The sequence below is a fragment of the Mytilus galloprovincialis genome, chromosome 4, assembly GCF_965363235.1.
Source record: "Mytilus galloprovincialis chromosome 4, xbMytGall1.hap1.1, whole genome shotgun sequence".
NCBI classification, from domain to species: Eukaryota; Metazoa; Mollusca; class Bivalvia; order Mytilida; family Mytilidae; genus Mytilus; species Mytilus galloprovincialis.
This window is the reverse complement of record NC_134841.1, coordinates 72610159-72637880: the sequence shown is the minus strand read 5'-3', so window position 1 is coordinate 72637880 and position 27722 is coordinate 72610159. Positions and strand designations below refer to the sequence as shown.

The 27722-nt window shown below is 32.1% G+C and overlaps 1 protein-coding gene across 1 annotated transcript; it reads right to left on the bottom strand.

The window, feature by feature from the left end:
• Positions 1-6681: 6681 nt before the first annotated feature.
• LOC143070748 (uromodulin-like) lies at positions 6682-21494 on the bottom strand. Its single transcript, XM_076244916.1, has 4 exons — positions 21374-21494; positions 20430-20636; positions 8452-8619; positions 6682-6842 (listed from the first exon to the last, which is right to left on the bottom strand). The coding sequence occupies exons 1-4, from the start codon at positions 21441-21443 to the stop codon at positions 6760-6762; spliced, it is 528 nt and encodes a 175-aa protein (XP_076101031.1). The 5' UTR covers positions 21444-21494; the 3' UTR covers positions 6682-6759.
• Between the last annotated feature and the right edge of the window lie 6228 nt (positions 21495-27722).

The following is a 27722-nucleotide window of genomic DNA, read 5'->3' as shown; positions in this document are numbered from 1 at the left end:
TTGTAAAAATTGTTGAAAAATTATCAAAATATATTATATAGACTATATCGATCAAAAGTTCCTTACACTTTTCTACACTTAACACAAATATTCCCCATTCGAAACTAAAAGAAAAAGTAAAAATGTTGGTATTGTTTTGTTCCATAAAATAGAATGGAAATGTAGGCACAGTATATCTTGTCTTAGGAAGGGATTAATCCTACTTTGTAAAGAAACACCCTGATTCAAACTAAAAATTAACTGAAACTGACATTATCAAGATGCTTGATTTCTTGATTGACAACATGTATGTGGCATTTTAATGACGTTATTTCAACAAACTCTCGGTATTCCAATGGGAACCAATTTTGCCCCTCTTCTTGTCGACGCGTTTCTTTATTATTATGAGGCTGACTTCATACAGGAACTTCTTAGGATGAAAGATAAGAAGTTACCAATATCATAAAACTTTATTTCCGGTATAGAGATGATGTTCTCTCGCTAAAAACTTCAAATTTGGTGAGTATGTTGAATGAATCTATCCCATTGAACTAGAGATACAAGATGCAATAGACACAGTTAATTCTGTCTCATATCTTTACTTACATCTAGGAAATGACAATGAGGGTCGGTTGAAAACAAAACTTTACGACAATAGATAGGATTTTTTTAGCTTCTCAATTGTGAGCTTTCTATTATAATGTAGCAACATTCCAGCAGCGCCTGCATACGGACTATATATTCCCGATTGATGCAATATTCCCGGGCTTGTTTTTTTCTATCATGCTTTCCTTGATATAGGATTGATGCTCATAAGGAAGCTATTAAACCAAGAGTTCTAAATGGTGAATTTGAAAATAAACTCATCATAGATACCAGAATTGAAATTTTTTATATACACCAGACGCGCGTTTCATCTACAAAATACTCATCAATGACACTTGAATCAAAGAATGGTAAAAGGTCAAACAAAAGCTCGAAGTTGAGGAGCAATGGGAACCAACAATTACTAAAAGTTTGCCAAATCCAGCTCAGGTAATCTATTCTCGAGGTAGAAAAGCCATGGTATTTCAAATATTCAAAATTTTGTTACCAATGAATTTATAATTATGAAAATATCAATGATAACTCAAGTCAACACAGAAGTGCTTACTACTGGGTTGGTGATACCCTCGGGGATATAAATCTCCACCAACAGTGGCTCGATCCAGTGGACGTAAAAAAAAAATACATCATAGATACCATGATTGAGAATCATCCCTTCGTTAATTTAACGGACACTAACAGGAGTTGGTTTGACCGTGTTAAACAGATGATATCGGATATATTTCATATGTCGTAACAGCAATCCCCTTCTTTTTCACGAATGTCACCACCCGAATTTGTAACAACATGAGCAACACGACGGGTGCTACATGTGGAGCCGGACCTGCTTACCCTTCCGGAGCACCGGTGATCATTCCCAGTTTTTGGTGAGGTTCGTATTGTTTAGTCTTTAGTTTTCTCTGTTGTGTCTTATGTACTATTATTTGTCTGTTTGTTTTTTTTTCCAATTTTTAGCCATGACGTCAGTTTGTTTTCGACTGTCCCTTTGGTATTTTTCGCTCTTTTCAATCTTGAGGAGGGAAAACTTACTATCATCAAGTGGTAGTCAATAAACACAATAACATTATTTGTGATTTTATAGTTGTTATGTAGATGAAATATCAACCAAATTTAGATTAAACTGTGTTTAGAAAGTTAAGTAAATATGGTTGAGTTTTAAAATGTATGACTATAAAGACTATTTTGAAAAAATGAAATAGCTAAGGTTGAAAACACGTTTAGATTTACGATTTTCCTTTACAATTTAACCCAACAAAAAATGTTTGTTTGAAAAGTCTTCATTTGTACCATTAATGACGAGCAAAATGAAATACTACTATTACGATGAATAAAGTAAAGTAGAACTAGCATCAAATTACGTCAATGTCGAAATGTTGTCAAAGTTAAAAAATTGTTGGATCGCGCGATTGCGGACTATCAAAATATTTAAATTCATAAATAAAGTACAAAACACATGATGATTTACATTTTCAGTTGATTTGTTTTTGACTAAAGAATTTACGTGGTACTTTATAAGTTTCAGGTAACTAAAAGTGTTACTCCACTGGAGGTTATGATTTGTAAACCAATGAATAGCATCAGGTATAATGATTATTCAAATCTACAAAATCCTGAAGACGAGGTTAACAAATGCAATAAGGAATTACAAGGATCATGTAAAAACACTTGCACAAACGTAAAAGTAGTGGTTCATTAAAACATCGCGCTCAGTGACAAACTTGTATTCTACTGCACATTTTGTACATTTCATTTATATAAATCAAGATAGGGGGCGTGAAGTAACAAGTTACAAAGTTGAATGTACGAGAAAAATATAAGATATTTTAGTTTATAATCAACATATAGTGATAGATTTGAGTGAATATTATTGAACGTTTAAAATTAACACTTCACAAAAGTTATCGTTATCGATTTACAATCAATGGAATTTGAAAATTTCTTACAACAACAACAAGTGATGACCACATTACCTTCAATTTATAATTTAGTTTTACCATTACGATATAAAATTTCATATCGTTTCTGTATTAATTGTCAATCCTCCGTCTTTATGTCAACATTGGTTAAAAGATATTTTTTTTTCTCTTTTAATAATTAAATATCAAAAGTTCAGGTTTTAGTAGATTGATCCTTCTTGAAGTCCGGATATGAGTTTTTAAATAGTGGTATCAATGCAGCAACAAGCCTGCTACTTTCCAGCAGCATCACTTGACTATCCGATTAGCCGTTTTAGTACTTCCCGCTTTGTCATATTCATGTAGAAAATAGTTACTTACATTAGTAGAAAGTCTCTTATACCCTAAAGTGTAATTGTTTATTCTGATAGTTTGAAAACATAGCCAACCTAGTGTTTTTGTAGTGGCATTCTTGTACAATTATCCTCAAATCTATGCTTCTTTTAATTTCTTTTGCTTTTCAACATATGCTCATCTTCTCTCTTTTTTAACAGGCGTGGTCAAATTGACTTGAAAGTAAAACAACGAACTCCGGGGAAGATCTTATCTGGAAAGTCCAGAAGCAAATGGCACATCCAAAAGCTTAAACGCATCAAACGAATGGATAACAACTGTCTATATCCTGACTTGTACAGATTTGACGTATAGAGTGAAGTTATACCGCTATTCATATCTTCTGTCTGTTTTTCTAGTTTTTCGGAAACCAATCAAGAATATTTCAGAACTCATCAAAACTACGATGAGACAAATATGCGATTAACCTTATCATATGCATCTTTAATCATCATCCATCCAATATATCTAGATCCAATATAAAAGGAAATATTCAAATGTCAATAAATGCCGTCAAATGAAAAAAAATTATTATTAAATATAGATTGGTATGGGAGTCTAAAATAAAAAATGATAGATATGAGCGTCACTGATGAGTCTTATGTAGACGAAACGTTTACTCAATTATAATCCTGGTACCTTTTATAACTATTGATAAAACAATTAATGTATATACCGTATAACGAAATAAGAAACCATTAGCAAGCATTTGTCTCAAGTCAGTATAAGTGCGGATACATTGTGTTATGTTATATTTACTACAGTGACAGTACAAACTTTTCGGTGAAGGACAATACTTTCGGAAAATGTGTACAAATATATGAAAGTAATTTCCCATTTTATTGATTTGTTTAAAATATCAAATTATTTTACCTGCAGATTTTAGATATATTTTGACATAAAAGTGTAAATGTAAGATAAAAGTCGAATGATGTTTACTGGCAAATAACACTAGAAGTGCTATTTAAGTCGTTATAATGTTCTGACACAAAAGTAAGAAGTTTCAACAGTTGAATGTTACTCGTAAAATACGATTGAAACCATCATAAAACATAAAATGTGGGAAACATATAAGTAATTTGAGTAAAATGCAAAATATGAAATATCACAGAAAAATTATGAATAAACAATTTTCGTATTGTGTCAAGAACAAATGTAATAGATAAATTCGTTGGTAATTTATACATAAATTGAAATATACTCCTGGGTAAAGCGTTGTTCTTTTTTATTTTTATTTAAATGGTTTTCAACAATAACAATGACAACATAATTTATTTCGAAACACTCAGACACATATGTACACGTGTACCAAGAGGCAAAATCCGTTTGAGGATTTAGTTATGTACAAACCAACACCATTTTCCCCTTTCTCTTAAAAAACTTACATTGATTAATTCTTGAACACTAACTATTAATATGACTGTATTGAAGACGAATCCTTCCAGGGCATTCACCATTTCAGCATCATTCTAATTAGCGGTTTGTCTGTATTTCAAAGGGGTGATGAATTATAGTACGACACATAAGTTAAATAACTAAATAAAACAATCACAGTAGGTACAAACATGCATGTTAATTGATCTTCCAAAAAATAAAAAAATAAAAACAGAAACATTCAAAGAAACTATTGAATAAAGCAATGTTCCATACTGTGTACTATTTACCAACCGAATTATACTATTTACCGGGTTTGTAATAGTAGGAACAACCCTTCCGGAGCACCTGAGATCATCCACGATTTTTGTGGTGTTCGTGTTTTTTTTCTTTTTTAGCCATGACGTTGTCAGTTTGTTTTCGATCTATGAGTTTCACTGTCCCTCTTTTATAGAGACTATAAAATATTACCTCATAGAATGTTAATGAAAATTTTGAAACACTAACATGAGACTCATATTTTTAATGTTGTGTTTTTGAATTAAAATGTCATAAGAATACCGTTGTCGTGAGAGTACCATACCAATGCATAGTGTAAGTCTAAGTAAATCACAGAAGAATGTTTTAGAATTCTTCACATTGGAAAACGCATGCTTATATCAGTCGACTCAAAAAGGCTCTGCTATATTTTAAACGATTACTTTCTTTTATATCTTTCGGATGTAAAGACAATTTCCTTTATTCAAAACCGGAAAACAATGTTATCCGGGGAATTGTCTTTGTATACATATCTGCACGCTCAATTTTTTAAGCTATCACAGATGTCAGAAGATGTGACATGAGTGCAATTGAGACAACTCTCAATTCAAGTTACAACTTATAAAAGGAAACCATTATAGGTCAAAGTACGGTTTTCAACACGGAGTCTTTGCTCATACCGAAAAGCAAGCCTAAAAGGACCCCAAAAATTACAAGTGTAAAACCTTTCAAACGGGAATACCAACGGTCTCATATATATATATATATAAAAAACGAGAAACGAGAAACACTCTTGAACCACACCAACTAACAACAACTACTGAATATATGTATCATGCCTTTTTCTTATAACATATTTAGGAAACAGTATGTCAACTAAGTATAGGAAGATGTGGTGTGAGTGCCAATGAGACAACTCTCTATCCAAATAACAATTTAAAAAAAGTGAACCATTATAGGTCAATGTACGGCCTTCAACACGGAGCCTTGGCTCAAACCGAACAACAAGCTATAAAGGGCCCCAAAATTACTAGTGTAAAACCATTCAAACGGGAAAACCAACGGTCTAATCTATATAAAATATAAAATAAAAACGAGAAACGAATAACACGTATAAATTACAAATCACAAACGACAACTACTGTACATGAGATTCCTGACTTAGGACAGGTGCAAACATTTGCAGCGGGATTAAACGTTTTAACGGATCCGTTCTCACTTTTTCTGAAACAATAGTATAACATCACAACATAAAAAAACACACGATAAAATATCCATTGGCAGGCTTAACTCAATCAAAAAACATACATTAATACACTATAAACGAAAAAATTTGATCTGCGATATTTGAATGCCAATGCACAGTTAATAAAATATTAGGGACAAACATTACATGTTTTTGGTTTCTATTGAGGTCTAAATTAATGATACTTACTATGTTCGTCCTTGATATTAACATGATTAAATAGAAAAAAGATTAATACACAACTCAAATAAAAAGATTTGTACAATCAAGTAAAGTACGCACCTATTTACTACATTTACTTGAACCAATTCTTAATCAATAAAGAGATGAAATATTCAAATGTATTTAGCTATACGTTTAACAAAATTACAGTTAGAGAAAATTTACTTTAACCATTTATCAATATATAAATAAAGTGTTCAAAATATTTAGCTATACGATCAACAAACATTTCAAATTAACATCATTTTACCCTAACCATGTCATTATCCATTAAGTGATAAAATGTTCAAAGTATTTAGCGATACGATAGACAAAAGAAAATACAATGAAGGGTATTGTGAGAAAACGGATTTTGTATAAAAAAAAGATCTTTTCTTCAATTAAGATAAATCTCATAATGAAAATCAAAACATTTTATTTTGAATTATCTCAATACAGTTCAAAATCTTAATCAGTAATACAAGGGTTAGTGTCAGATACAAGGAAAAGCATCAATACAAGCATGTGCAATAATGTCAAACTGGACAATCATTTTCTTTTTTAAAATGTCAAAGAAAATAGATTTCCAATCCTTGATGAATGTTAATTTTACATAGATTATTAAAATCATTCATAAATATGAACACAACTATATATAAATAAGTGTTATGCAAAATCATTGTATCATTTTAATCAATGAATATTAAGATGTCATTAAAGAGAGTAAAATATTCATATCAAAAATAATTAATGAAAACATCTTATTTTTTAAAAGACAATGTATTAATCTATTCTATCAGATAATATTTATTTAAAATCAACAACTACCTTACCTGAGTCTTTTTGGCATTGTGAAAAGGCACCTGGAAATTGATGAGGCTCCTGTAAACCTAAAATGAACGCATTGTTTTAAAAACAATTGATTTAAAAATGCTTAGTAAGTAATATTTTTACAGGAAAAAAAAAGATGATACAAAAGGGGGCAATAAACGGACCATCAACCAAATTGAAAGGCGGAATCCCAATAAAAAAGGACAAAAAGACAGCATCAGTGCATTAATTAAACAAGATCACCTAATGTTTACTAACATGGCTGTATTTATGTGATGCGGCAATTGCATCACATTATGAGAATGAAGGAAAATAAAAGCAATAAAAGTAATGTGTATACCATCAATTTTTAAATAAGCATTTCATACAATAATATATCTCCGTCCCTCACTCGTCCAAAACTCTTGATTACGCAGGAATTTGGTCGAAATGTTTTGTAAACCTTATTTTTTGCTACTATCCAATTGAACTTGACAAAAGACATCGCAGATAAATTTATGTCTATTTCATGAGGATCGCAATCACGAAATTAACAATTAAGGACGTGCTCAACTAACCTTAAAACACATATCCAATATTGATTTTCTAGCACAAATAGTTGATCCTGATTACTGAAGCGTAGGTATTCTTTATATAAATTGACCTCAATTAACACAATTGTGGTATAGAACTTAATCACTGGGCATTTTCAGCTCTAGTATATATAAACCGTACTGACGGGACGCTAAGGTATGTGACATATAGTGCAAATACGCAGAATTGTCCGGCTGGCAAGGACATTTAAAATATGTACCTTAGAAATTAATGTGCCATACACTCTGCACGATGACCTATGTTGCAAGCATCACTGAAGAGACATGTATTGTCGAAATGCGCATCTGGTGCAGGAAAATTGGTACCGTTAATGCTATTGCAACTTAAGCTTTTGTGCATAATTCGTAGGTGGTCTGCTGTAGGGCAATACCTTTCAACAAATGCGATATTACCATCTGTGCCAGCACCAATGGAAACCGTTATAAGTTATGTGTACAAAGCGCTTTTCTGGATATCCCTTCATCATGAAGTATTATTCCTCCCTCCCTCCATCCTATTCAATTTTTAAAAACATACATGCTTGCTTTATTTATCGTTGATTTATTTTGGTCCTGTGCGATATCTTCAAGTAAAAGATGTTCATCATCATTTAGATCACCGTGATTCCCAAATGATACTAAGGAGACAAGCTACGCTACTAAATGATTAAGACGAATCCAACTAAATATCACTGTGAATCAATTGCCATAAAATGCTTAGAAGCATCTGTTGTAATACTTATTGCAGTTAAAAATACAATGTTAAAATCTACAACAGAGAGACAAAAACCACTAAAGAGACGTTCCAAATGACAAACAGAACAAATAAAAGTACACATGACACAACATAGAAAATTAAAAACTAAGCAACACATAACCCACCAAAAACTGGGGGTGATCTCAGGTGCTCCGGGAGGGTAAGCAGATTCTGTTCTGCATGTGACACTAACGGTGCTCTGGGTAGGTAAGGATATAATGACCCTCATGAGTAACATGCCGTGTTGTTCATGTTATTACAAACCCGGTTGTTAGTCTTATACTGCAAATTATATTCGGAAATAAAGGGACAGGCTTGTAGTAGTTTTAAGAAAATTACCAAAACAATATCCTGAGTCTGTAAACGGACTTGGGGTTAGTTCATAAATAAATGATCCATCACAACAGTAAATTATGTTTATGGCCCAAGTTTGATCACACTCATTTGAAAATGATTGAAGGCATACGTTTCGAACAAAGACTTCACCAGGAATTGAGGAAAGGTTACCTGTAAAGAAAAAGAAATCAATTACTTGCATTGTCATTTATATAAGGATGTAGTTAGGTGAGGTTAGGTAAAAATTAATAAATCAAGAATTTGAAATTGATACTATAAGCTGTTAGAGCATTCGTTAAGGATAAAAATAAGCTAAAAATATTGATAGGTCATGGACCTCCTTTTCGAGATATTTGACATTTAAAATATGGCGGGAAAAGGCTGACTCGGACTTTTACCTTATATTTTCATTGGTATTATTTGGGTCTCAAAACAAAAGAAAGAAAATCAAGAATCTTCTAAAATTTTGGTAAATGACCTTTTATGAGGTATTAAGTCTTATATGAAAAAATAAATGGGTGTTATGGGGCATAATATTTTACCTTGTAATGTATGAAAAAACACCAAGGAGTCTGAATATTTGACATGAATTCCTAAACCTCACCTAAGTACATCCTTATGTCAAAATTTAAGAACAGAAACTAGATTAATAGGTTATGTAAATCCGAAAGGACCATGCTAATATTGTAGTACAATGCAGTTATATTACAATCGCAATAGATGTACAAGTTGAATGGATTTTTTTCACGGTTATTTTTTGGCTGGTTTTCTTTTTGAAACAAGGTTAGACTTTCGATTGTGTTTCAAGCGGTGAAGATAAAACTTATGATAAAACAAGAAAAGACCGAGCCATTTCCCTTTTTTCGAATTTTATGGACATTATAAAACAGGCATTTGACACTTACCACAGAATATATAGAAGCTCCTTAAAAGGTTATAAAGTATAACTAGTATGATATATAAAAAAGGAGATGTGGTATGATTGCCAATGAGACAACTATCCACAAAAGACCAAAATGACACAGACATTAACAACTATAGGTCAACGTACGGCCTTCAACAATGAGCAAAGCCCATACCGCATAGTGAGCTATAAAAGGCCCCGATAAGACAATGTAAAACAATTCAAACGAGAAAACTAACGGCCTTATTTATGTAAAAAAAATGAGCATACCTGGAATTTGCATACGGATTTACAGAGTAAAAGGTCAGGTACGATAGGAAACACCTTGTGCAGAAGTATTAAATAGATGCAAAATTCATTGCTTTAAAGGATCGAAAGTAAGAATAGAAGGTATAACAAATAACCGGGTCATGAAAAAGCTTAAGTCTGTATTTAAATTCATGGTCAATGAAAAGGACGTGATCAGGCAAGGGAAATTCCCGAACTACCCACACAATAATATTTCTTCTTCTCTTATTATGCTACCATTTAGAGAAAACACTCCAAAATTCCAAAAAGTTGTGCCAAATACGGCTAAGGTCATCTATGCCTGCGATAAGAAAATCCTTAGTTTTTCGAAAAAAATCAAAGTTTTGTAAACAGGAAATTTATAAAAATGACCACATTATTGATTTTCATGTCAACACTGAAGTGTTGACTACTGGGCTGGTGATACCCTCAGAAATTGGCAAAATGATAGATATTAAGAGTCAGCTTAATTTCTTTGAAGGTCAAATGACATCAAACTCTCTTCCAGACCTCGTTTGTTTGGGTTTTTTTTTTTTCGTATAAAGAGCTAGGCAGGTGTACGCAGTCTGCGTTATCAAGGAACACCGACTAATTTCTTTGACAATGTTACGATACAAAATATTCATTAGACGTAAAATTTACAGAATAATTTACAATCCATTTCAGTCGTAATATTTCTTTGTTAAAGAGTGGCCTGTTACAAAGCATATGTTTGTCCCTTTCCAATATACTCTCATGTTGCGATTTTTATCTGTTACATAATTGCGGTCACAGACGTTTCAAACAAATCCGCATTGGAAAAGATGAAAAAGAGAAAAGATCTTTTTCTTAATCTTTTCTATGCCAACAAAGGCCTCTATGGCGTCAACTTAGGCAATATCCTTCATCATAGATTAGTTCAGTCGAAAACACCTCCTTATTTCAAAGATCAGTTTGTACCATTCATTTCTTATACCCATACCAAACCTATTGCAACTAATAATATCGTCAGCCTAAATCCATCAATTGGAATTACACCTTCAAAATTTTTGATGGATTCAGTCGAGGATTGTGCCAGGCAATGGACTAAGCGCGAGAAAACAAACGTAGACACTCTTTCTGAATGGATTAAGGCTGTGAGGTCGTTGATACAAATCAGAATTAAGAAACTGAATAGGTCTATCAATGCCCATGCTACGTCCATCTTTAAAGACCCAAATGTTACAAAACATTTATCCTACCTCAATGACAAATATGTTGTCGTCCCCGCACATAAAGCACCAAACAACATTTTTTGGGGTAAAACTTATTTCAATAACTGCTTGATAAACGAATAAAGTATTGGCAATGCACTTGGAAACTTAACATATTCCCTCACGACACTTACCAAAGAGAAAATCCTGGATAATCAAAAACCTGTTCTATGTTCCTTTGGAATTTCAACCAAAGATAAGGAACTTGATCTTCCATCACAGTATTGGATACCTTAACTACTCAATGACTAGGCGTCATTACAAACAACGGTATATATTGCTGAGTCTTCCAATGCCTTCACAAAGCCTCTTTCGAAATTATTAACATCTATTGTATCTGTAATCAAAGCCGGGCATTTAAGTTATTGTGAAACTGCCTATTCTTGAGGTGATGTGAATCAGATGTAGATATTAAAAAAAACAAAGATCTTTTAGAGAACATACAATCTAAGTCTCTTTCATTTTGCAATAGTATTAAAAAATTTGACTTTTCTACACTTTACACAAGTATTACACATTCCAAACTAAAAGACAAATTGAAAGAGTTGGTATCGCTTTGTTTCATAAAAAACAATGGCCAACGTGGATACAAGTAGCTTGTTTTATGGAGGGATAAATCCTAATTAGTAAAGGATCACTTTGATTCACACAAAAAATCTCTAAAACTGACTTGATACTTTGTTTCTTGATTGACAATATGTTTGTTACGTTTTGAGGACTGTCGGCATTCCAATGGGAACCAATTGTGCCCCTCTTCTTGTCGACTTGTTTCTTTATTATTATGAGGCTGACTTCATACAGAAATTTCTTAGGAAGAAAGACAAAAAAGTTAGCAATATCCTTTAACTCTTCTTTCCGCTATATAGATTTGGTGACTATGTTGAACGCATTTATGAAATCGAACTGGAGATAAAGGACACAACAGATACAGTTAAGTCGGCCTCATATCTTGACTTACATCTAGAAATTGACAATAAGGGTCGGTTGAAACAAAACTTTACGACAAAGGAGATCTTTCGGCTTTCTAATTGTGAACTTTCTATTTCTAAGTAGAAACATTCCAGCAGCACCTGCATACGGGGTATACATCTTCCAATTGATACGATATTCCCGTCCTTGTATTTTCTATCATGATTTTCTTGATAAAGGTTTGCTGCTTACAAAGAAGCTATTAAAGAGTTCCAAATGGTGAAGTTGAAAACATCCCTTCGTATATTTTACGGAGTTGGTTGTCCGTTATGGAATAACCGTTTCACAGATGATATCGGATATGTTCCTTACGGCGTAACTACAATCTCCGTCCCTTTTATGAATGTGACCGACCGAATTAGACAATTTACCGGATTCGTTATAACATGAGCAACGGATGCCATATATAGAGCAAAATCTGCTTACCTTTCCGTGTACCTGAGATCTAGGGGTGATCTCGGGTGCTCCGGAAGGGTACACAGATCCTTCTCTACATGTGGCACCCGTCGTGTTGCTTGTGTTATAACAATCCGGGTTTTGGTGGGGTTCGTGTTGCATATTCTTTAGTTTTTATGTTGTGTTATGTGTACTATTGTTTGTCTGTTTGTCTTTTTTCATTTTTAGCCATGTCGTTGTCAGTTTATTTTTCATTTATGAATTTGACTCTGGTATCCTACGTCTCTCTTTTACATGATTCTGCTATAAATGTCAACATTGGAAGTGGAACCGAATTGAACCAAAAAGACACCTACAGGGCAAAATAAAGTCAATGCGGTTTTTCATGACCCCGCAACGAAGTTGTCGGTGCCATATCGTTTTACCCTTGACCGTTATTCCGTCATTCCGTAATTCTGTCATTTCGTCATTCCGTCAATCTATCATTCCGTAATTCCGTCATTCTGTCATTCCGTCATTCCGTCTTCCGCAACAAACCATTATACGGAGTTTTTTCTAAACGCCTTCAGATATTGGGCTGATTTTTGTTATGTGAGTTAACCATGATGAGTTACAGATCAAGTTTAAGTTTCGTTCCGCTCCACTAATTTTTGCCGAAATTACGGGCTTTGGACTTTGATAACTTGTTGAAAATGACATTTAAACAGACTTTTTTCTAAACACTTTCAGATATTGGGCTGATTTTTGGTATGTGAGATACTCATGATGAGTTACAGATCAAGTTAAAGGTTCAATCCGCTCGGCTAATTTTTGCTGTAATTTCGGGCTTTGGACTTTGATAAAAAAAAATGAAAATCAAAGTTATACGGACCTTTTTATTAAATGCTTTCAGATATTGGTGCTGGATTTTTTGTATGTGAGTCAACCATGATGAGTTACAGATCAAGTGTAAGTTTCGGTCCGCTCCACTAATTTTTGCCAAAATTAAGGGTATACAACTTTTAAAATTGTTGAAAATCACAGTTATACGTGCTTTTTTCAATACGCCTCCAGATTTTGAGCTGATTTTTTATATGTGATACAACCATCATGTGTGTGTCCATATGTGTTATTGAAATTACAGATTTTTCAACTTTTTGAGACGGGACCATTCGTGTCGGTTTGACACATCTAGTTTGAAAAAAGTTTGGTTCTGGTAAATGTGGAATAAAAAAAAAATCCCTCCCGAAAAGTAACAACTGAGTTATCATTTACTTAGAGCTAAGAACCTCCTTTCATTTCGTATTATTTTTCATTTCCCCCTTGGACATTCTGTATCTTATTTTATCATATACTTAGGTCTTGTTCACATTGACTTAAACTCGGTGTTGTGTTAGTGTAACTCACACGTAAACTAAACACAATTACGTTCCCATTGATTAAACTCGATGTTTACATGTAGTGTAAATCATGTTTAGTCTACATGCAGTCGATAGTCAATGTAGGCCTTGTGTAGGTTAATTATTGAATCTATATATTAATATATTAAGTGTACATAAAACTAGGCATTTAGAACATTAATTTTACCATGTATATTTAAGTAAAAAACGATTTTTGAATAAAATTGATATTTATAACAATTATTAATAAAGTTTTTTACAGAAATAATTGTCTAAACTTGATATATTTAATTTATTTGTTTAAGAAAAACCTTAACGTAGCTTTATTAACCCATTATCAAGACTCAAAGCAGCACCATTGCTGAACACATAATTCATTTGAAAAGGTCTTCCCGAATCGACTTGACGTTCACAGAAATATTTGCCACTGATCTTTACTAAAAAAAAAATTCACTCATAAATGCATAACTAAAAGAAGTGTGAGGTAAATGTATTGTCAGTCTAGTTTCTCAGATCCGTTAAATTACACTTAAAAATTAAAAAAACATTACCCCCTCCCTTTGCCAAATACTCCTTGGAGAAGAAATGTCATTTGGAACAAACAAAAAAGATAGAAATGTAGTGATCCCTAATATCGCAATCCCTTTCTTCGTCTTTAAGCACGCTGTTGCAGCCTACGTTTTCTAATGCTTAATCGAAACATCTTTAGTATCTTTAAACTACTGCAAATCATCAACATGGCTTTCATAAATGTGCAACCATTTAACTTTAAAAAAGGGGGGTATATTTTGTTTTATCTGAGTTAGAATTTTTTTTCGCGCTACGTTTTATTCCGTGGTTTTTTTTTCGATGCTGGAGTAATCAAATTTTTTTTTCAATATTTAACACTATAATTTATGGGGAAAATCTTGATTCAGAATTAAAAAAAATATCATCTGTATGACCCGATTTTTTTTTATCCAATTGGAAATCGAAATAATTCACCCCCCCCCCCTTTTTTTAAATCAAATTGTCGTTCCCTTACTGCTAAAAAAAAGTTGTCCGAAAACTTTTCATTCGGTTCACCGTAATGAACATTTAAATGACATATAGTTTACATGTATGAACAAATCTTATGTACAGGTATGTAAACAAGGTGTATAGATATGAACAATTTTAATGTGAAACCAGTGTCCATTACATTAAACTAAGGCCGTGTTCACATTGACCTAAACTCGGTGTTGTGTAAGTGTAACTCACACGTAAACTAAACAAAATTACGTTCCCATTGATAAAACTCAATGTTTACATGTAGTGTAAATCATGTTTTGTCTACATGCAGTCGATACTCGATGTAGGCCCTGTGTAGATTAAGTGTACACAAAACTAGGCATTTAAAACATTAGTTTCACCGTGCATATTTAAGGAAGAAACGATTTTTGAATAAAATTGATATTTATAGCAATTACTTATTATAATAAAGTTCTTTACAGAAATATTTGTCTAAACTTGATATATTTATTTGTTTTGTTTAGAAATAAAACTAAATGTAGCTTTATTAAGCCCTTATCAGGACTCAAAGCAGCTTCATTGCCGAACACAATTCATTTTAAAATTAAGGTCTTTCCGAATCGACTTGACTTACACAGAAATACTTGCCACTGGTCTTTACTCAAACAACGATTCACTCATAAATGCATTTTCAGAAAACGACATCTGTAACAAACATAAACTTTTAGCTACCGCTTTACAAGCAGAGCCAAATACAATGAAAGTCCCAACTATGTACTGGCTTCCGAAGCTACATAAAACACCTTACAAATATAGATTTATTTCGTCTTCAAGCCATTGTTCCACTACTAAATTGTCTATTCTTCTTACCAGCACACTTGGTACAATTAAAAACCTGATAATAAATTGTTCAAATAAGGCCTTCGAAAATAGTTGAATTAATTACTTTTGGAGTGTCAAGAACTCGTTGGAAGTACTTGATAAATTGCATGCTTATATTTGGTGATTTTAAATCTGTTCAAAGTTTTGATTTTTCTACCCTGTACACCACATTGCCTCACATTCTCATTAAGAAAAAATTCACACACCTAATTAAATGGGCATTTAAAAAGTCAGAATGTGAATATATATGTTCAAACTCTTTTAGGTCATTTTTAGTAGCAATAAACAAAAAAACTATGTCAATTGGACATGCTTTGATACTATATATGCCCTTGAATTTTTACTAGATAACATTTTTGTTCGCTTTGGGGATTCCGTATATCGTCAGATTATCGGAATTCCAATGGGGACTAACTGTGCACCACTTATTGCGGACCTGTTTTTGTATTGCTATGAGTTACAATTTATGACAAAAATAAGCAAAGACCCATCGAAACAACATCTGATAAACAAATTTAATAATACTTTTAGATATTTGGATGATATTTTGGCTCTCAATAATGACGACTTCAGTATGTATATTAAAGAAATTTATCCTGTTGAACTTACTTTAAATAAAGCTAATACTAACAATGACCACTGCCCTTTCCTCGATCTTGATATCTATATCACTAACGGAAAGCTGAATACTAAAATTTATGATAAAAGAGATGATTTTTCATTTCCTATCGTTAATTATCCATTTTTAGATGGTGACGTTCCCTTGTCACCATCTTACGGTGTTTGTATATCTCAACTTGTACGATTCGCTCGTGTATGTAACAATGTTTTCGATTTTAACGAGAGAAATTTATGTATTACTGAAAAATTATTACACCAGGGTTTTCGATATCACAAACTAGTCAAAACATTTACTAAATTTTATCATCGGTATAAGGACATCATTCGTAAATATAGCTCAACATGCAGACTTCTTATACGTTCAGGTATTTCACATCCAATTTTTTATGGAAATATTCTTTATAAAGCACAAAGGTGTCAGTATTCACCTCAAAAACTAACAAAACCTTTGAATAGACTTATTAAGAAGGGATATAGTTACGATACTGTTGTCAGGTCATTAAAGATTGCATATTTTGGCGTTAATATTGATTCACTTATAGGGTCTTTGCATCGGAACTAAACACATTTATTCAAACACCAGTTGTTGGCATGACACGGGTTATGTTCTTCTCATATATGTTATGATGGTATGATACTAAACCCCTAACGGGAAGGATTGTTCCTGATGTTCATATGATGAAATCATAATCTTTCAGTCAGTTTAATTGAAGTCTGGAGCTGGCATGTCAGTTAACTGCTAGTAGTCTGTTGTTATTTATGTATTATTGTCATTTTGTTTATTTTCTTTGGTTACATCTTCTGACATCAGACTCGGACTTCTCTTGAACTGAATTTTAATGTGCGTATTGTTATGCGTTTACTTTTCTACATTGGCTAGAGGTATAGGGGGAGGGTTGAGATCTCACAAACATGTTTAACCCAGCCGCATTTTTGCGCCTGTCCCAAGTCAGGAGCCTCTGGCCTTTGTTAGTCTTGTATTATTTTAATTTTAGTTTCTTGTGTACAATTTGGAAATTAGTATGGCGTTCATTATCACTGAACTAGTATATATTTGTTTAGGGGCCAGTTGAAGGACGCCTCCGGGTGCGGGAATTTCTCGCTACATTGAAGACCTGTTGGTGACCTTCTGCTGTTGTTTTTTTTCTATGGTCGGGTTGTTGTCTCTTTGGCACATTCCCCATTTCCATTCTCAATTTTATTACTTAAAAAGTGTGAGGTAAATGTATTGTTTGTCTAGTATCTCTAATCCGTGAAATTACACTTAAAAAGTAAAAAAAAAAACATTACCCCCTCCCTTTGCCAAATACTTCTACGAGAAGAAATACCATTTAAACAAGCAGAAAAGATAGAAATATAGTGATCCCTAATATATCAATCCTTCTTCTTCGTCTGTAAGCACGCTGTTGCAGCCTACGTTTTCTAATGCTTAATCGAGATATCTTTAGTATCTTTAAACTACTGCAAATCATCAAAATGGCTTTCATAAAGAAGCAACCACTTAACTTCAAAAAAAGGGGGGTGTATTTTGTTTATTTATCTGAGTCAGAATTTTTTCCGCTCAAACGTTTTATTCCGGTTGGTTTTTTTTTTCGATGCTGGTAATCAATTTTTTTTTCTTCAACATTTAACACTATAATGTATGGGGAAATTCTTGATTCAGAATATTTTTTATCATCTGTAGAACCAGAATTGTTTTCTTTATCCAATTGGGTTCGGAATATTTCCATCCCCCCTATTTAGAGTCAAATGGTCGTTCCCTTACTGCTAGAAAAGTTGTTTGAAAACTTTTCATTCGATTCTACGTAATGAACATTTAAATGACATAGAGTTTACAAGTGTGCACAAATCTGATGTACAGGTAATTAAACAAGGTGTATAGATGTGAACAAATTTAATGTGAAACCAATGTCCAGTACATTAAACTAATTGTAAACAAGTTAACTGTACATGGAGTTTGGTGTGAACACGGCCTAATTGTTAACATGTTTACGGTACATGGCGTTTGATGTGAACACGGCCATAGACTAAATGACATATGATTTTTACCTGAGACTACTATAAAATGTGTTATAGTAGTCTCAGTTTTTACTGAATGATAATAGCCTTAAATTAACGTAAAGTCCATATTTTTCAAATTGGTGCTTAGCGGGCTGATATGAAAAGCTTATCACATGCTTCGACTGTGTATCACATGCCTTTCCGTAACGTTATCGCATGGCGAATCCTCGGCAAATTCCGGGAAATACATCTCAATGCTACGTTTTCAGTGAAAAACATTACAAAATAGTGTACAAAACAATTATTTGGATACTCGAAAGTATATCTTGTAAAATAATAAAACAAAACAACAAAACAACTCAATCAAATTATTACATAAATGCATTTTTTAAAAGTTTCAAACATAATTTAAAAAGTTTAGACTTAAAGGGGCACTAGCTACGAAATATATAAAAAAAAAATCAAAAGTATGATTTTTTTGTTCAATCATTAATGAAAGTGAAAAAGTGAAATAATCATTTGCTTTTATCAGCTGAAATGGTTCAATTTTGTCAAATTAAGCTAATAAACATTGATAATGAGTTATTCACTAGCAAGTGAATCATTCGACCTCATTAAATCCATATTCATGTGAACTCCAATTTAACCTCGTAGAAAGTGATAGAATAATGCATGCATTCTCCGTGTACAGGTATTTAAGGCTCAGATCACCCCTGTTAGAACAAAGGAGCTGGGATGTAAAGGAAAAGAATGTCAACATTGAAAGTGAAACAAAGGTAAATAATTTGATTAACTGATTCCATCCACACAAAAACATTCTTATTAAAGTAAAAACGACGGTAAACATAAATTTCTAATCTATAATACAAAATTTAACAGACCTATAAAAATCCAATTGCACGAGTTGCTTAATCTATTCGTATATGTGCTTATGTTTACATCGCTTATATGGTCATAGAAGGTCAACTCGATAGTTAACTGATTGCGTCTTGGCTAAATTTCACACGAAACTAAGCAACATCTTATTGCGACCATGTCCTGTAAATTGTTTATTTGATATTTTTGATAGTTTGGAAAAATGTTTTACATTGTTACAAAAAAAAAATATGAAAATTTGAGTCAAATAGGTGAACATGAATTTGGCAGCTAGTGCCCCTTTAAAAAAGTGGACTTTTCCAAATAATGTTCATTATGTATGTTGTTGAAATATTTTAATTTTGTCGTTTGGTCCATATTAAAATGTGTTTCTTCTTTGTTGAGGTATATAATAGAAAGATTTCATATCGAATGTAGTTTAATTTGGGGCCCGACATCCGTGAACTTCTCACCATTTGAACTTCTATTTAGGAACCACGTAAGAGGATCAATAAACAATCTAATTAAAAACCGATCTCTCATCGCTCCTGAATCTGATATGTCGCGTGGGAGATCTAACGAAACCGGCTTTGAGGTCACATGTGAGTGAACTAAAAGTTATGAATTTATAAAGATATGCAAATGACTTGACGACCTATTAATAAGCCAATCAAAAAAGTTTATGAATTATTTTGACTGACGATTTCGTCGTAAATAAAATGAGTTACATCCCTTTGCCTTACGTTAAACTTCCAAGATCGTGGAAGACTCAATTTCATTGGTCGAAAAAGACACACCTACGAGGTCACTCACATGTGACCTCAAAGCGGGTTTCGTTAGATCTCCCACGCGACATATCAGAAACAGGAGCGATGAGAGATCGGTTTTTAATTAGATTGCGACATATCAGAAACAGGAGCGATGAGAGATCGGTTTTTAATTAGATTGATCAATAAATGAATCTGTTATTTTTCTTCATTGTTGAAGTATATGATAAAAAGGTCATAACATGTCATTTTTTATATCGCATGTATTATCAGCCCTCGAGCCATGCGGCTCTTGGGTTGATATTGAACCTAGGGCTGGTAATACATGCGATATGAACAATGCCATATAAAATTCTGATAGTATCGTATGAGTTTACTCATTATGACAGTCTTTGAGATGGCCAGTAATAGTTCGCATTGTTATCAAACGGTCTTAATAAAAAAAAAGTTGACTTATATGCAATCATAACTACAACGATTCATTTCATTATCAAACAAAAGAACTTTTATGATTTGTACACTTTCTTGATGTAAAACTTTGATTCATTAGATGGCGTATTAAATTATAATCCCGGTACATTTGTTTACTATATTCAAACAATCATTTAAATATAATAACATAGTTTGAATAATAAAGCACTCCAACTTCTACCCTTCGTATAAATTAATTTCGACCTTGACGACAGATACAACATACCATTCAACCATATTGGATACCAGGTTCCACAGCTGAAGGCTCCAGGTGGTGTTTGTACCATTTGATCGCCAATTGTCCGATTTATTTTATACCATTGTCGTACCAAACGATCATCAGAAAATGGAGTTTCAGTTGTATAATTATGTATATATGTATACGTTCTTTTTTCATCTCCGATAACAACCTTATTTAAATCGTCACAGGGGCCTAAAATATGTAAATAAAAATGTTGCGGTAATGTTATTCATCATGCAGACAGTTATAAATATTTCAAAAATGTTTTTAGTCAATATATCTCTTCATTTCATAATCTTTTATACTGTCATCATTGGTTGAAAAAGCAGAAAAAATCGATCTTGACATTCAATTTTTTTTAATTTTTTTTTCTTTTCAAGGATTTGTATAGTAGCATCTTTGCGTTCATTCGTTTTACCATTACATCTATGGTTTTACAAATCCTTTTTCTTTTCAACGTTTTTTTTTTTTTTACTAATTCACAATGTCTTCTGTTAATTATTTCCTAATCATAAGAAGTCCGTTGTGCAATGTATAATTTATAGTTGTCAATATGCATAGGCAGACTTATCTCATTATAAATTGAAAGTGATTGTACGCGTCTTAAATAGAATGGCTACATGCTAATATACTGAAAGGATGAATAGATAATCATTCCTGTACACTTAAAAATACTTCGTGTATTTTGTTTTAATTGAATACATTTTCAGTGGCGGATCTAGAAATTCATGAGCGGGGGCCCAATGACATGCTACAGTGATTCCCTATACTTGCTATATAATCAATCAAATTTTTCCCAGAAAAAGGGGGGGCGGAGTGTCCTTGAAATACCCTCTATATCCGCCTCTGATTTTTAATGAATTTGAATGTGTATAACAAAACACAGTCAAAACATATAGAATATACATCACGTTTGTTAATTCACTCACCTGGCTGTGAAAGTGCTAATTCAAGAGCACTTATGATGATTAATAATCCAAATCTAGCAATAATCATCATAAAAAATACAACGAGTTACTTAGGCAGGAATTAGATTAAGAAGGAAGTACATATTAGGGAACGTAAATAGAAGTTGCGTAAGTCTTTTGTTCAAAAGAAATAGTATACAAAGAATACACACGAATAGAGATTTAAACTCAAGGTCTCCCTAAAATGAAAATGTTTATTGCTTTATATTAACATAGGTGTACTTAATATCGCAGTTAGTAAAGTGTCAGTGGTTATATATTTTCCTGTCTTTTTAGGAAGTGCGTGCAGACCAGGTTTTTTTTCGAATTAAGTTAAATGCCATGACCTTGATGATCTCTTATTCTGCATTAAATTATATCAGCTTGACTCTTGGCGATCTTAAAAATTGAGAATGGACACGGGGAATGTGTCAAAGATTTATTTGAAATATATTTTCTATTTCACCTAGAAACTTCAAGACATCTGTCTTAGCGAATAGAAAGTCAAAGAAAATGTCTTTTGTGGGTCGTTATAAGTATAAGACAATACTATTATCTCTCCTTTCATATGCCTTTATTTTGTGTTCACAAGCCAAGTTTCCAATGCACCCCTTTTTTCGTTGTACACATTTTTCTATCACATTGCAATTGCATGGCTTAGAACTTTTCATACAAATAATAACTTTATTCTATTTTATTAAATTTGGGAGTAGGTGGTTTATTGTTTTGTGTGTAAATGGTCTGATGCATTTGTAAAGTATCAAACATTAGTTTATGTATGGAAATTACGGTACTATTGCATTAAGTAAGAAGCTTTTGGAATATGTTTTAACTTAATGATATAAGATCATTACATGGTATTTTTTTCATATCAAATATATTATCAGTACTAGAGCAGAAAGCTCGAGTGCTGATATGGACCGAGGGATGATAATACATATTATATGAAACATTACATATTATAATTTTTTTTGCAAATGCTTCAACAATGGAGGAAAATTTAAAGCTTAGTATACTGACCCAGGTGAATGTTTTTTTAAGGAGAAGTTCAAAAAGTTTAAAGTTTACAGACGACGGACTCAATATGTGATACATCTGATATAAAAATCTTGCTATCATATATATCAACAGTGGAGAAACACAACAGTTAAATGCATTTTTATATTGATGATAAAAAAATGAACAAAACATAATAAATGTTGTTTGGAAATATCAACATTTGTAAAGTGGTTTGCTAAATTATGCTGAAAATTTCATTTCACATAAGATCGTTTCTTGTTTCAATAAATCTGTTTGGACAGTACTTTTTTAATGATCCCTGACCTTTTTGCGTATATTCCAGAATTTGCCGAGTAACGTTGGAATGACATGGGAAAACATAAAGGAAAGGCATGCAATAATAGCAGTAAACAGTTGACATTTTTTATATATGTCTGAACGCTAAATATCATTTCGGAAAATATGGAATTCAGGTAATTTAAATGCTATTTTCATACTGTGAAAAATATTAGTTTTTTACTCTAAATATATGATTATTAAGATTAATTATACATGCGATTACTTATTATTGAGTATTACGACATATGAGCCTTCTTCTGTATATAGAGTACAAGGTCAAGGAGAAATTGACTCGAAAGAACAATGAAAAATCTTAAAACATGATTGATGTACCTACCTTCATGTATATATATTACATCAAATTTGTAAAATTTGGGAACTCATGAAATACTTGACTATAAGGAGCTTTGAATTATAATATCCAAAGAGTTATAATATTATTTTGTTAATTTCAATGCTTTGTCTGTTTTATTATATCCATTGGACGTGGCTCGGTGCCTTCACATCTCGTCATAATGTTATTGTTCTATGATAGTTCTCGTATTCTTGTATTTTATTTTCGCTAATGTGATTTGTCTTTATGTCTTTTTTATATACATATGACGTGTCTTTGTACTTTCATTGTGCAATTGTAAAACAAGTCTGTGCGATAATCTTTTATATTTTACTTAGGTGCTTTGTTTATATGCCTTTTTATGTTTTTTTTTTTATCCATAAATGACGTGGCTCTATAGGTTGCACTCTGTAAATTCAGCTGTTTCTCAAAACACGCCTCTTTTGGGGAGATCTTGAATATTCATAGAAAAATAATTTTTATTTACATACTGGTTCCCAGGTATGCTCCCTGTGTTCCATCTTACAGAGACATAACTTGGGAGTGTTACCAATAGATAAAAATGTGCATATTGTTTACATTGAAATCTGTGATAACCTTTCATTCGAGGTAGGGGTAGTTAAGAAAATTAGTGTTAGTTTAAACTCTGAGAAGTTCAGGGCATATAAACGTTGGAAATATGCCGCACAGCCCTATATTTTGACCTTTGAAAAAAATTGTAGAGCATATGAACTTTCAATTCTAAGATAAGAATTTTCAAAACTTCATAGTAAAAGTGGTACAGTTTTAGTCGAAAAAGGAGTTCCTATGGGAAATTGCATTGTCAATATTTACAGAAATGCATCCTATACCTATATGTATCCCGTCATTGAGTTATTGTACTACAGTAAATTTGTGTATTCTTGTCTTTCATTTTTGCTAATATGCTTTATCTATACGTCATTTTGTGCTTCTTTTAAGAATGTTACATATTTGTTTGATTTTATGCTGATTAAGATTATAACACAATGTTGACTGCTGACCCCTTTTTTGATATTTTTTACCTATTACATCTGTTTGTTTTGTTCACACAACGTTGTCAATATAATGGAATTTAATGAGACTGTCATTCAAATACAAGTGAGAGTAAGAGGTTTAGCTATCTTTAAAACCAGGTTTAATCCACAATAATCTTCATAAAAAAACTATTGTACCAATTCAGGAATATGACATTTTCCTCTTGAGTTCAGTTTTTTTTTGTGATTTTGCTTTTTTCTTTCAAAATGTAAACATAAAGGCTTTTTATAAATCATGGAACTGTCGTGCAGGTAAGAGGTTTGGCTAGCTATAAAACCAGGGTTTACCCCTATGTTCTCCGCAAGGAAATGTCTGTTCCAAATCAGGAATTAATTTTTCATTCGTTTGATCATGTGTTAACACTTTTGATCAGGGACTTTCCGTTTGAATTTTCACTGAAGTTCTTTATTTTTGTTTATTTATTTCATCAGTAAAGCTAACATACAAAAAAAGAAAAAGAACTAGCCTTTTCCATGGTAAATTGTAACCTATCATTTGAATACAAGAACCACACTTTGAACAAGTATATCGTTTGTACCTTCATTAACAAAAAAATATCCCTATTGTTTATAAGGTCCTTCCACTTTTCCGTGGAAAGACCTATTGGTTTTCTTCTGATAATAATTTTTTTTCCACCTAATATTTTTCCTTCGCTGTATTAATTTTTCGCAAGATGTCGCTTAGATATCGTATAGTTTGTACGTTTTTGTTTCTACTTCTGCATAACCGAATACTTTTCTATGTAAGAGTTATCTCCCTGAACACTGTTTACTTGTTATCTCTAGGGCTTCGCAACCGTATATGTAACTGACAAAATTTTTCCAAATTGTTCGTTATATCCTAGGATGTTCTATTTTATTTTGACTGAAGCCGTAAACCCTTTTGTGTTTGATATACGTTAAATGTATTTTTAACTGAAAAACCATTAGTGATAGAAGCCTAGGGTCTTTTGATTTGAGATCATTGGTCCAAAAAAATGAAAAAGAGGTCAAGGTCAAAGGTCAAGGTCAATGTTCAAAATTTTGATTTTGGCTTGTTATCTCTTATTTTCAAAAATAGATATTTGATGCGAGTTCCCATCCTTTTTATCTCAATTATTAGTTGTATTGTAATATTACTCATTAACAATATGAAGTACAGGCCTAGAGTCTTTTGATTTGAGGTTCTTTGTTGATGACCTTGATATAAAGCTCAAGGTCATAGGTAAATTTAACATTCTAGATTTTGACCTTTGCTTTTACCATATATGGGTACATGATAAAGACATGGGACTTTTTACATTAAATGCAAGCAATGTGACCTTGAAAAAGCCAATTGGAAGTGGCCTTTTGTAAAACAGTATGAGCTATTTTTTGTACTAAATTAATGTTATAGTGTATAGAACCATATATATAGAATGAGTGTTAAGTAAACTATCAAACAAAACCGAAAGTAACATCTTTTAAACCGGAAGTTAAAAAATATCTCCCTTATTTATATCTTTATGTAAAGAAACCATACATTTTTGGAATCAGCATTCAATAAGCTGACATTTGACGCTGAAATTGACATTTTAAACCATTTTTTTTTTTCATTTCAAAATAGATTCTTACTGGTGGAAAGACCGTCAAATATTCTGTGAACAATTGGTTTTTAATTTGATTTGATTTTATAGTTTAAATATAAAACATATTGATATTACACACTTTCTAATTGTATTGCTGTTGTTGTAATAACATCTTAGTCTGGCGTATTAAATTTTAATCCTGGTACCTTTGATAACTATTATTCACCACATATTATGTTCTTCGCAAGTGTGACACAAGTAGCATCCGTTTTTTTTTCACAAATAGGCCTTCATACAAGTATTAACGTTTTTTAAGCACGTGTCGTGTCGGGTCATTTCGATTTTTATATCTAAGTAGCTTTTAACCGGTAACACTATTTTTATTACAAAGATTTATTAATTGCTCGGTTTATTTTCCTGAAGTGACTTTATGCGAATAATTTGAGTACGAAATTTCATGCAGTGGAAACATCTCAAAATTAACTTGAACAACGAACAGTACTGAATAATATATTGTACTGACTTTTCAAATGCTGTTGATGTTCATCAAAGGGAATGGAATAATTTGGCCGTGTTTACATCACATCTGCTATGTGTGCAGAAAAACGGGTGCATCTAGGAGAGTTTTTGTGTAACCTTCAGCAGAAATGAACAAAAATGTTTTTAATATTCAGAAACTTGAAATACAATTTTGTATATGTAGGTCCTGTAATAATCTTCTACATTTCCAGGTGCAATGGTTTGTGTAAATACGGCCATATTTGATAAACGGTTTTGATCAACCTTAAGACAATTACCGTTTAACTTGATGTTATTTGGAACATTCAACAAAAACTCGAATACGAATTTGAATACTTTATTATATTCAATTTAAGCTCCCGTTTTCGAGTTCATACATGTATTTATAGAAAAAGTAGACTAAGTAATTAAACAGTAGTTTTAAGATATTTTATTACATTGAAAAAAATAAACAAATAGAATGAAATTCAAAACAGTGTAGCTGTGGCCATTGATTGACACATTAAAATCATCCGTTGACTGGGACAATTTAGGTGAACGTTTGTATGTAACGACCAATGCTCATTATGTACTTTTTAAAGACACTTAAACTATGGGGTCACCAAAGGTTCTCAACACCTAAATAAAGTAATTCGAAAAATTAATCAGAAATAACACGATATTTTGATTTATATCAATTATATAAATCAAAGCACAAAGGTTATTCCTGATTAATTTTTCGAATTATTTTATAATTAAAGGCGTTAAGAAACCTTTGGTGACCCCACAGTTTAAATGTCTATCGTAGGTACGTCGTGAACAGTGGTCGTTACAGACAAACGTTCACGTAAATTGTCCCAGTCAATGGATGATTTTAATGTGTCAATCAATGGCCACAGCTACACTGTTTTGAATTTCATTCTATTTGGAACATTCAACAAAAACTCGAATACGAATTTGAATACTTTATTATATTCAATTAAAGCTCCCGTTTTCGAGTTCATACATGTATTTATAGAAATAGTAGACTAAGTAATTAAACAGTCGTGTTAAGATATTTTATTACATTGAAAAAAAATAAACAAATAACTATTCTTTATACAAGACAGTTAATGAAAATAGATAAATAGATTAACAATCATTTTAATACACAGATCATAGTCAATAAAAGAATCGATACATAAGTTTGAACTAATTTTTATCATAAAAACTGTTAAATAGTCCTATTAAAAAAACATTGTTTACAAAGCAAATACCGAGAAAAAGAACACTGGGGCCAAATTTATTTTGTGGAAAATGATGACAGCATTTAATTTCGAAGATGAGAATTAAGTATGCGAATATCTGTAAACTCATTCAATATTTTAAGCAGACCTGGTTTAATATTTTAGATTTTGAGTTCTTATATCGATTTTGGAATTTTGGTGAAAATACAATTTTTGAAATTACAACAAAATTAGAGAAAAGAAATTCGCGTCTTTTTCATAAATCATTGGTTTTAATGAGAAAATAACACTCTGTAAAAATAAGACCAAATTGAATAGGGCACTTATTTATTT